General features: G+C 37.6%; 1 protein-coding gene across 2 annotated transcripts in view; it reads left to right on the top strand.

Moving 5' to 3' along the window:
- Nucleotides 1-1198: 1198 nt before the first annotated feature.
- LOC144963472 (uncharacterized) overlaps nucleotides 1199-12500 on the top strand; it is a 28365-nt gene continuing 17063 nt past the window's right edge. The window contains exons 1-6 of one of the 2 annotated variants that reach the window (XM_078897562.1): nucleotides 1199-1418; nucleotides 3311-3404; nucleotides 5466-5557; nucleotides 7920-8014; nucleotides 9627-9744; nucleotides 10883-11031. In XM_078897562.1, the coding sequence (XP_078753688.1) occupies nucleotides 1346-1418; nucleotides 3311-3404; nucleotides 5466-5557; nucleotides 7920-8014; nucleotides 9627-9744; nucleotides 10883-11031 (621 nt within the window). In that variant the 5' untranslated portion in view covers nucleotides 1199-1345. Of the gene's footprint in view, nucleotides 1419-1840; nucleotides 2050-3310; nucleotides 3405-5465; nucleotides 5558-7919; nucleotides 8015-9626; nucleotides 9745-10882; nucleotides 11032-12500 lie in introns of those variants that run through there. The other variant, XM_078897555.1, reaches the window with a different exon arrangement.

The following is a 12500-nucleotide window of genomic DNA, read 5'->3' as shown; positions in this document are numbered from 1 at the left end:
AACGCCATAGTCTGTGACGTCACCGGCGGAAAAGTTATTAGAGAGAGAACGTCATGTTGGTTGTGCGCATGCGTCTCTCGTCCTCGCTGCTAATCTCATTCCCTATTGACAAAAGTTTTAAAGACCATTATGATCAGGGATGATTGCAGATTTAAAAGATAAAATAAACTCAAATTCCATGCGCATTTGGTATATTTTATTAGGCCAACACACATACTTTCCATTCTTCTTCTTCTAGGTTCCATGCCTGGTCCAGGCTTCGGATACTGTATGAATTATCTCTCTCCATTCCTCCCTGTCTCTTGATTTTTCAAGCAGCTCTCGGATTGTTAGGTTGGTGAAGCCCTTCAGTTGGTCTATGAGTGTTTTTCTTTGTCTCCCCCGGCCGCGTTTACCAGGTATTTTTCCACAACTTGCCAGGTATTCATTCTTATCTTTCCTTACTATGTGTCCGAAAAAGGATAGTTGTCGACCCGCTATTAAGGGCATTAGTTTCCATTACAACAATATTAAAGCAACCCCATAATAATTGCGTTCCGTTATCAGATCTGCAAATAGGCGCATGTCGTCCACGATTGGGTAGCTTTGTCTCTTAGATCTTTGTTTCGGTATAAAAAGTGAACAATTAATTTATCCTGTGTCAATTACAGAGCGAAGCGTCAGCAATGTAATGATCACGAGACCAGGCAGTTCTGATAGTGATTGTGCTAAAAAATGCACGGAAGAAGCGGAGATCACTTGCAGGTCACTTATCCGAACCAGCAGGTAAAACTCGAGCTTAAAAAAAATAATATGGCGTAATATCCACTGAACGTGTTCAAAACGCTTTCTTTACAAAGGGTCCCTGACCAACGGCAACACTTAACATATAGGACGGGACATGACCCCTGTTAGGCGATATTGCAATTTTTTTTCCGACAGAGACAACGCTGTTAACGGCCAGGTACTCATTTTACACCTGAGTATGGTGAGAGAAAGGGAGTAAAGAGCCTTTTTCAAGGACTCGACTATGCGCCGAGCGAGGCTCGAACCCAGGACCTTCCGATCCGAAAACGAGTGTCATACCACTAGAACACATAGCTATCAATTTTTGCTTTGTTAAAAAAAAATTATCAATGCGCACTGTTTAAGTCTACATAATATTCATATCTCGACTGACTGAATGTCGCACACTCTTGTATCAATTAAGAACGGAAGAATACAGCATTTTGGATTATCAAGGGTTGACAGAAATAAATGGCGTCAATAGAAATACTACAAGTTTTGTTGAATGTTTCTTTAGAAGCCATTACAGAATGATGACAAATAATTACTGTGATCATGCAATGAGAAAAAACACCCCACGATGGTGGAGAGAGGAACAATCTTCTCTCCTGCCATATTACCATTGTTCGTCTTTGTATTTCTATCACTTCCAGGTAAGAAATATTTTCGAATCGAAACATTCATAAATCTATTAATATTAATTAATAAGGAAACGGAGAGGGAGACCTTCCATAAGCTACTACATCCCAAGTATTCTTGTTCTAGTTGGGGGTTTTGGAGGGGGAAACTTTTTTTTAGTCTCCCCCCTCCCAAACCCCCAACTAGAAGTTCTAGTGTAGGGGGTTTGGGAGGGGGGAGACTTTAAAAAAAAAAAGTCCCCCCCACCTCACAAACCCCTAACTAGAACAAGAATACTTGGGATGTAGTAGCTTATGGAAGGTCTCCCCCTATCAATTTTTGTTTTGTTGAAAAAAGTTATCAATGCGCATTATTTAAGTCTACATACTATTCAGATCTCGACTGACTGAATGTCGCACACTCTTGTTTCAATTAAGAACGGAAGAATACAGCATTTTGGATTATCAAGGGTTGACAGAAATAAATGGCGTCAATAGAAATACCACAATTTTTGTTGAAAGTTTCTTTAGAAGCCATTAAAGAATGATGACAAATAATTACTGTGATCATGCAATGAGAAAAAACACCCCACGATGGTGGAGAGAGGAAAAATCTTCTCTCCTACCATATTTTCATTGTTCGTCTTTGTATTTCTATCACTTCCAGGTAAGAAATATTTTCGAATCGAAACATTCCAGTACTACCGCACACTCGGGGACCCAAAAAACTTTTGGGTTTTAGGGGGGGGGGGGGGGGGACTTTAAAAAAAAAAATTTGGAGGTTTGGGGAGGGGGGGGGGGGCTTTTAAAAAAACAAGTCTCTCCCCTCCCAAACCCCCTACTGGACTCTTTTTTAAAAAAAAAAAAAAAAAAAAAAGGTTTCCCCCCTCCCAAACCCCCAAAATTATTTGGGTCCCCGAGTTTGCGGTACTACGCATAAATCTATTAATATTAATTAATAAGGAAACGGGGAGGCCTACCAAAACTCCTGCTAAGGGAAACAACTCAAACAATATTCCCTCAACTGCTAACCCAAAGAAAAAATAAAACCTAGTACCTTTAACTAACCCTAATAGGAAAAACAAAAACCCTCGCACCTTTGCTAAGACTTATGACTAACCCTAATAGAAAAAAAAAAAAACAACCCTCGGACTGCTTTGCACTACCTTTCGGGAGGCCTTCCGAAAGCTCCTACATCCCCAGTATTCTTTTTTTAAATAATGTTCTTGTAGGGGGTTTGGGAAGGGGGAAAACGTTTTTTTTTAAGATCTGGCGGAAATTACTTTGCGTCCAAGGACTAGCGTCCTAACCAAATTGTCGTGGCGGATCGTAAGTAGTAGATCAAGGGGGAGGAATGGTGGTCAATATTTATAGTTTCGGGCGGGGGTATGGGTGAAGGAGGAGGAGGAGGATGAGGAGGAGGAGGAGGAGGGGAGAGAAAAAAAAAAAAAAAAAAAAGAAAAAGAAGAAGAAGAGAGAGAAGAAGAAAAGAAGAAGAAGAGAAGAAGAAGAATGATGAAGATGATGATGATGATGATGATGATGAGATGATGATGATGATGATGATGATGATTATTAAGAAGAAGGAGAAGAAGAAGAAGAAGAAGAAGAAGAAGAAGAAGAAGAAGAAGAAGAAGAATAAGAAGAAGAAGAAGAAGAAGAAGAAGGAGGAGGAGGAGGAGGAGGAGGAGGAGGAGGAGGAGGAGGAGGAGGAGGAATGAGAAAAGGAGGAGGAGGAGGAGAAAAAATGCCGGGTGGCGTTATGACTGGTAAAAGCGGTCGCAGGATTATGACCTTTCAACGAGTTTGTTGTGAGTCATTTTAATCTACCGATAATAAATGAAATAAAAGTTCTCTACCCCTCCCCCAAATAACGTTCTTTGTTTCGGTATAAAGTTAACTATTAATTTATCCTGTTTCAATTACAGAGCGAAGCGTGAGCAATGTAATGATCACGAGACCAGGCAGTTCTGATAGTGATTGTGCTAAAAAATGCCAGGAAGAAGCAGAGATCACTTGCAGGTAAAACTCGAGATTTTTTTTTAATATAGCGCAATATCCACTAAACGTGTTCAAAGCGCTTTCTTTACAAGGGGTCCCTGACCAGCGGCAACACTTAACATGTAGGACGGGATATGACGCCTGTTAGGCGATATTACAATTTTTTTCCGACAGAGACAACGCTGTTAACGGCCAGGTACTCATTTTACACATGAGTACGGTGAGAGAAAGGGAGTAAAGAGCCTTTTCCAAGGACTCAACTATGCGCCGAGCAAGGCTCGAACCCAGGACCTTCCTATCCGAAAGCGAGTGTCATACCACTCGACCACAAAGCCGTAAACGACTTCATGGTTTGTCCCCCCCCCCCCCCCGCCCACCAATTTATCTTCCTCTTTGTTCTCAATCTCATCCTCATCCTTGTCCGTCTTGTCTTCCTCCATCTCATTCTCGTTGTTTTCCTCCTCGCAGTATTTCTTCTTCTCTCCCTTTGTATAGTGTTACACTGGTTCGGATAAGTAAGTACAGTGTTACAAGAGAAAGCTAGAATATTTACAGAATGTGAGTTCGCTTCTGTACACGGGTGTGTATTTGGTGCGCATTGGTGTGGTTAATTTGTTAAGAAGTCCAGGTGCTTAAGATTTTTGCCAAGAGTTTATATTATTCAAAGTTTGACATTTGATTATAGAGGCACATGATCACGGAATAGGCTGTATGCTCAAATGAAGGGATTCATTTATTTCATGGCCAAAGCCCAGTTAAGCCTCAAATCTAGACAGCATCGAATGCCGAGAAACTTACGTTTTTTTTCCACCGATTGCTGAGTAATTGCAGTTACTGCATTTTCTACTTAAAACGAAAGAAATATCAACTGATGTATCAAATACGCTTCAACAGTCGTAATGACGCATGGTAACTGAGTTACTGGCACTAAACTATCGGAACAATTGCGGACGCCCTTATGAAATGTTTCTCAGACGAGCATAAAAGCGTATCCAGAGGAAAAAAAAACCCATTAAAAATCTGATCATGTTTTGACTTTTACACGTTCTGATCACAAGACATATGAAAAGTTCTAGCAGCATGAAGAATAAAAACACCGATTTTCTTTGTTTAGAACCACGATGGCCGCCGTTGCTGGGCGACGTGACATCCGATTGACTTTCAAAATCACTAGCGTCAGTCGTTTCTAGAAACCGCTAGAGTGGCCTTGAGCCTGATATAGAACTGACCCCTTCAATAGCGAACATAGGTACCATGTCAAAATACTGGTTCCAATGCGATTTGAAGTGTAAAGCCAGTCTTCTGTATGACTGGATTCATACTACATTGACAGCTGATCTTCTGGTTTCAGAGTTATGGCATCTTATTTTCTTGCTTAAATAAATGATGGTCGTCTATAAAGATCATCTACCTTCGTTTTTTTTTTTCGCCCCGTAATAATAACAATCTGCCTACACATCCTGTTACGAAAATATAGTTATGCCACCTATTCATTGTTCATACATTGTCCGACTGACATGTCACACATTTCCATGGAGTTTTGAACCGGAAAGGAGGAAGGTGTGACGTCACGACTCTGTTGCCCTATTATGACCATTCGGCTTTAACACTGGTTGGACAATGTGAAGGAATAGACAAGGATGGAACGCCCAACACTCACGAGGAAAGCAAAGGACAGATCTGTGGAGGGATAAAAATAAATAAAATAAAATAAAATTCCCATTATGCATCCCATAGGGGAAATTTGTCTCTAGGGTCTATTCCAAGGGAAGACTCGAATAACCCAGGCGTCAGCCGCAGTGCATCGCCGCGAATTGAGCTAGGGCGAGATGACGCAGCGGCGGGTGATCGAACTCGGTACCTTTCAGGTAAGAAGCAAAGACGGTACCGCTGAGCCACGCTGCCCCCTGACTACAAAGTCATCTCTTACGACCACGACCACGACGACCTAAGTCAGAAGAATAAAGTGGGGTGAGGCGGGATAAGGTGAGTTTGAATCTTATAAGTTTTTTTTTTACAAACATGATTTGAATGCTCTTTCCTGTATGTTGCCATTCTTTTCCTTGTTTCTTTTCAATACAGATATTACAAATTTCACAGAGTAAAGCTGACGTGCTTCTTATCTGCAAAAAATGACACGTCGTTGAGTCACATGAAGAAAATAGACAAACCACGTAAGAGACATTAATCTATAAATTATTAACCTTTTTCTGCTGGGGATTCGATTTTAGATAAATAATCTGATGTAACATCTTATTGTTTTTATTAAAAACTATTATCGTTGAAGGCGCCAGTATAATAAAATGTAGCTATTTGATGAATGATCGAAGTAGTGAATGCTCTTCAACAGCCGTAACGTCACTTCCTTCCTAATGACGTATGGTAACTTAGTAACACTGGCTCTCAACTATCGGCACAATGGCGGACGCCCGTTTGAATATTTCTCCAGCGAGCATAAAGGGTATACAGAGGAAAAAAACCACATACATTTGATCATGTTTTGACTTTTACACATTCTGATCACAAGGCATATGAAAAGTTCTAGCCAGCATGAAAAATAAAAAGGAATGATTTTCTTTGTTTAGAACCAAGATGGCCGCCGTTGCCGGGGGGCGTGACATCAGACTATTGAATCGTATTACGCGTACAATGAACCCTCAAGGCAGACGATCAAGGGGAAGGCCACGAGGTACATGGAGAAGCATTAAAGAGGCTGATATATAGAGAAGTGGTAAGATATGGAACGAGATAAACAAAGTCAGCTCAGGAAAGAGAAGGATGGAAACTGTTTGTCTGTGGCCTATACCCTGACCCATGGTGAAAAGGCAATGATGATGATGATGATGGTGATGGAGATAGAGAAGGATGGAAACTGTTTGTCTGTGGCCTATACCATGACCCAGGGTGAAAAAGGCAATACTGATGATGATGATGGTGATGGAGATAGAGAAGGATGGAAACTGTTTGTCTGTGGCCTATACCCTGACCCATGGTGAAAAGGCAATGCTGATGATGATGATGGTGATGGAGATAGAGAAGGATGGAAACTGTTTGTCTGTGGCCTATACCCTGACCCATGGTGAAAAGGCAATGCTGATGATGATGATGGTGATGGAGATAGAGAAGGATGGAAACTGTTTGTCTGTGGCCTATACCCTGACCCATGGTGAAAAGGCAATGCTGATGATGATGATGGTGATGGAGATAGAGAAGGATGGAAACTGTTTGTCTGTGGCCTATACCCTGACCCAGGGTGAAAAAGGCAATGATGATGATGATGATGATGGTGATGGAGATAGAGAAGGATGGAAACTGTTTGTCTGTGGTCTATACCCTGACCCATGGTGAAAAGGCAATGCTGATGATGACAAAGAAAACATAGAACAGAAGCTTCAATTTGATCCCTCAATACAATAAGGCTTCAACAGTCCTGACGTCACTTCCCTCGTAATGACGCATATTAACTTAGTTTAGTTCTAAACTGTCGGAACAATGGCGAAAAACATTATAAACCTGATCATGTTTTGACTTTTATACATTCTGATCACATGACATGTGATAAAGTTCTAGCCAGCATGAAGAATAAAAAGTACCGATTTACCAAGCTGCTGGTTGCTGGGCGTACGTGACATCAGACTATTAAATCCTATTATGATGAGGTCATAATTTCATTTCCCAGTTGTATAGAATCACGACAGTGATACATTTAAAATAAACGTGAGGATGAGACATTCATGTTTGGTGTCGTATCCATCGTATTTTGTTGCCAATATGTTTGTGAATTGCATTGAAGATCCCACTCTGTTTTATTATAAAAGACCAGAATCGCATTTCAATTACTGTGTATCATGATATAAATGGTCATTATGAAAAAATTGAGTTTTCAAAGACATTTTGTTTTAGTGTTAAAGGGTTAAGGAAAAGTAAATTGATCTCATCGATAAAAAAAGGAGTTAAAAGACATTGCCGAAAATAACATCATACTAGTAATAATAATAATGATGATGATGATGATGATAATAATAATACTTATTTATACTACTACTACTACTACTACTACTACTACTACTACTACTACTACTACTACTATAATAATAATAATAATAATAATAATATAATAATAATATGAATAATAATATATAATAATAATAATAATAATAATAATAATAATAATAATAATAATAATAATAATAATAATAATAATAATAATAATAATAATATAATAATAATGATAATAATAAAATAATAATAATAATAATAATAATAATAATAATAATAATAATAATAATAATAATAATAATAATAATAACAACAATAATGATATAGAATCATTTTATACAATCAATTTCTTTCGATTAAAGGGCGAATCATGAGCTACATATTTTTTATAAACTTGTATAGATATCGCTGTATCTTTCCATTTTCATGCTCACGGTTGACGATAGATTTCAATAATATTATGTGAAACAGTTGTACCAAATAATAAGGAAAATTGATTTTGTTGTTGTTGTTGTTGTTGTTGTTGTTTGTACATAGAATCTTCGGCCCCGGGCACCAAACCTGCATCGTCTTGGATCAGTCAATTGCAAAGTCGAGTTTTATTATTGGAAAAGAAGGACTCTGAAGTAAAGGTATGCGTTTTTTCTTCTTAATGGGAGCGATCTTTTTTCATGTTTTCGTCCAACCAGGTCATCAATCACATGCTTTGTTGCTGTCCAACGATTGGATATTTCTTAACAAATGTAAACACGCTGCTTTGTTTACAAATGTTATAAACATACCCATGTGTCAAGCTGAATCAAATGACGAATCGTGATGTTAGATATTTAAAAACCTATGAACACTTTTCACTAAGTGGGTCACTTTGAGCACATTTATTTGTAATGTGACCAATGACCTCGAGCACATGGAAAGTTAATATAGGTCATGCCCATTTGGTTGTATATTATGGTCGCGAAGTACAGATAGTTCGAAGATGACGTCACTCAGGTCTTTGTTATTGTTTTTTGCCATCCGCGTTTATGAGTAATTCTCACTGAACTGTATTAACCCGACTATAAACGTTCATGGATACACACAGTTTTGTGTGTTGGTCCGATATACTTCCGGATGGCAATGTTATGAGCTTCTTAGCCAAGCGCATTCTATCTATAGATAGTATGCGCTTGGCTAAGTAAGAAGCTCACAAAATTGCCATCCGGAAGTATAACGAACCAACACACAAAACTATGTGTAACCTTGAACGTTTATAGTCTCGCTAATACAGTTTAGTGAGAATTACTCATTAACGCGGATGGCAAAAAAATAAATAAAATAAAAACAATAACAAAGACCTGAGTGACGTCAACACCATTCTATCTATACCGAGGACGTCCGATACTAATCGTGCGAATTTAAATGCGAGAGAGGTGATTTGTGCGCCGAGCGAGGCTCGAACCCAGGACCTTCCGATCCGAAAGCGAGTGTCATACCACTATCCCACATAGCCGCACGCTACTTGGCTCTGATGACAGGTTACGCACTTTAACTCAAATCAAAACCTTTTTTTCTTTGTGTGCATGCAATAAACCATCCTCTTGATGGAGTAGAAAGAATTCATGGAAAAGCAATAGAAAGGAAAGCATTCTCAATTGCAAACAATAAAAAACATATTTTATACCATGAATTTAGTCTTTTACCATCTGGGAGAAGGTTTTGTCAGATTAAATGTAGAACTAACAAGTATAAATCAACGTTCGTTACATCAGCAATAAAAATTTTGAATATTTCATATGGTACAGAAAAACCAAGGATTGATTCGTTGACTGATTAACTGATTAATTTATTTAATGTAAGATTAACTGACCAATTGATAATGATGATAAGTTTTGGTGTCGAATTGCCACAATCGTAACAAATTGAAAACGAAATGAATATGTTTAAGTTGTGTATATCGCACGTGTGAAAGAAAGAGAGGAAGAGAGAGAGAGAGAGAGAGAGAGAGAGAGAGAGAGAGAGAGGGAGAGAGAGAGAGAGAGAAAATAAGTAGGAGTGAAATATCTGTTCAATGTTACAGTTATCGTTTAACGTTTAACAAGTGTAACTAAATGACAAATTGCCATATTTATGGACAATAAAGATCTATTATTATTATTATTATTATTATTATTATTATTATTATTATTATTATTATATATTATTATTATATTATTATTATTATATTATTATTATTATTATTATGTCATTTACTTATATCCACCACAGGCATTAAAAAGAGAGATTGCAGATTTAAGGTCAGAATTAGCAGGCTTGAAAAACTCAAGGGCTTTGACTCATCATTTAATTCGGGTAAACAAGGAACAACAGGACTCAAATATGGAAGGTATGTATGGAGTATAATCTGCGGGGTAGCAGTAATTTAAAGGCGTCCAACTCAATCTGATCTTATTAGGACGTTCTCTAGTATTCATACATCTGTCATCAATTTGGCTCATTCGTGAGGTAAAATAAATAATGACATTAATATGATCGTTTTGCCCAGTAACCAACTTACACCAAACTCCCGTTACCAGATTAGTAAAACAATCTAATATAAATATATATTATATTATGTTTCTGTGTTTATTTGAAAAAGGCCAAGGGCCGAAACGTCGTTTGTTTTGTGTTGTTCATTCATTAGTCAGATTTACTCCCTTTATCTCCCGTAACCAGGGTTGATTAGAAAAAATGCCAAGTCGAAAAAATGCCAAATGGTGCAATTTTATCTGCGTCTATGCAGTCTAGTGGTTTGACACTCGCCTTCGGAACGGAAAGTCCAGGGTTCGAGTCCTGATCTGAGCGGCGCTTAGTCGAGTCATTGGAAAAGGCTCTTTACTCACATTCTCTCACCGTACTCAGGTGTAAAATTAGTTCCTGAGAATCAGAAATTGTACTATCGCCTAATCATCCTACATGTTAAGTGCTGCTCTTGGTTAGGGACCCCTTGTAAAGCGCTTTGAGCACGTTTAGTGGATATTGCGCCATATAAAAGCTTTAGTTTTTAAAATGTTAATTTTATTCAAATCGGAATTTCAAAATGTTAACAAACTTTCATCTTCTCTTGGTTTTTTACTCTTGTTCAATTATGGCTTGTCTATTGAAAATAACTAATCAATGGTAAAATATATACTTCAACATTTCAATTTTTAGAATTTGATATTAACTCTCTCCTTACCAGATTTTTTTCTCAGAATTTTACCCAAAACTTCATACTCACTCAAAACAAAAAAAGATCTTCCAAACAGATGAGCAACGAGTATATTCTTTATTTTGTTCAGAAAAATCAACTCTGCAACACAGTATAGAGTTTTTTTTTATGATTATAACTATAACAAAATGAAATCAGAATAAGAAAATTGTTGGCTGTATCGTAACGAATGTAACGAATTTCCAATGGGCGGTAAGGGGAGGATTAAGATATAAAAAACGAATGACTCAACCCTCTAAATCGCTAATGATGCTTAATTCCAATTTTCTAACAGCGATCAATGAAAAAGCTGACGTGTTAAAATCAGAGGCCAAGAGGATGGAAGACGCCATTATGACCTTGGGAGAACTCCAAAGATCTTTCGGGAAGAAAATCACATCTGTCAATGAGGATAGAAAATCAACTGGTCTCTCGATGGCCATGGTTTGTGTTTTTCGGCTAACATTAAATAGATAGATGAAATAAATGAATGAATATTTATAAACATCATTTCAAGGGTTAACCGTGTTCAATGCGATTCGCAATGTTTCATTTATTCCTCCAGTAAGTCAAATGGAACCTTGATTCCATTTCATACAAAAAGTCACCTGTTAGACGCCCTTTTTGTTCTAACACTCTAACAGATTATATCATATGTGACCCCTCGCCTCAAAACAGTATTAAGTTGGGATGATTAAGATGCTGAAAATTGAATTTGTAGCCAGAAATATCAGACTTGGGTTGAGTTTATAAACTTTATTGAGGAGAATGAATATCATATTTCAGATTGCTTAATACCAATCATTCATAATTTTTTCCAGTTTAACTTTAATTTGACTTTTTAGTATCTGGTTCATCCCGACATAATACCGTTTTGAGACGTTGGGTCACATATGTTATTTCTTATAGCCAGGTAGATACTCATCCACACGCAGTCGAGAGGAGTAATGCGTGCAAAGGGCCTTGCCCAAGGACATTATGAAGTGACCAGAAATTTACCCGTCACTGTCACTCGCCCGGCCTCTGACCATGTTAACTTTTGTGAAAAGACGAGAAACCTTACCGCTGAGACCCAGTGCCATGCATTCAGCTCCTGAGCGAAAGAAATTTAGAAAAAAAGACAGAAAGAAAGAAAGAAAGAAAGAAAGAGAGAGAGAGAGAGAGAGAGAGAGAGAGAGAGAGAGAGAGAGAGAGAGAGAGAGAGAGAGAGAGAGAGAGAGAGAGGTGGGAGCTAGTGAAAGATAAATTGATTAGCAGATAAATAAATAAAATATTCAAATTATTACTTTCCACTCCTACAGCGCTGTTTCGTGCTTATGCAGCCTTCGGTTATTATTATTATTATCATCATCATCATCATCATCATCATCATCATCATCATCATCATCATCATCGTTAATATTATTATTTTTCTTATTCCCTTCTTCTTCTTCTTCTTCTTCTTCTTCTTCTTCTTCTTCTTCTTCTTCTTCTTCTTCTTCTTCTTCTTCTTCTTCTTCTTCTTCTTTTCTTCTTCTTCTTCTTCTTCTTCTTCTTCTTCTTTCTTCTTCTTCTTCTTCTTCTTCTTCTTCTTCTTCTTCTTCTTCTTCTTCTTCTTCTTCTTCTTCTTCTTCTTCTTCTAATTCTTCTTCTTCTTCTTCTTCTTCTTCTTCTTCTTCTTCTTCTTCTTCTTCTTCTTCTTCTTCTTCTTCTTCTTCTTCTTCTTCTTCTTCTTCTTCTTCTTCTTATTATTATTATTATTATTGTGTTGTTTCGCGCTTCCTGTTCATACGTATGCTTTAGGTCTCTCATTCTCTTTCACCGTACTCAGGTGTGATATGAGTTGTCTCTGTTTTGAAAAAAAAATTACATCACCTAAAAGGCGCTATGTCTCGTCATACATATTTAAAACCAAAGCTAGAGGTGCCTAAATG

Source organism: Berghia stephanieae, chromosome 1 (assembly GCF_034508935.2).
Source record: "Berghia stephanieae isolate SIO BIC M18660-M18661 chromosome 1, UCSD_Bste_1.3, whole genome shotgun sequence".
NCBI classification, from domain to species: domain Eukaryota; kingdom Metazoa; phylum Mollusca; class Gastropoda; order Nudibranchia; family Aeolidiidae; genus Berghia; species Berghia stephanieae.
The sequence above is the reverse complement of the archived record's forward strand: the minus strand, read 5'-3'. Positions and strand labels throughout refer to the sequence as shown.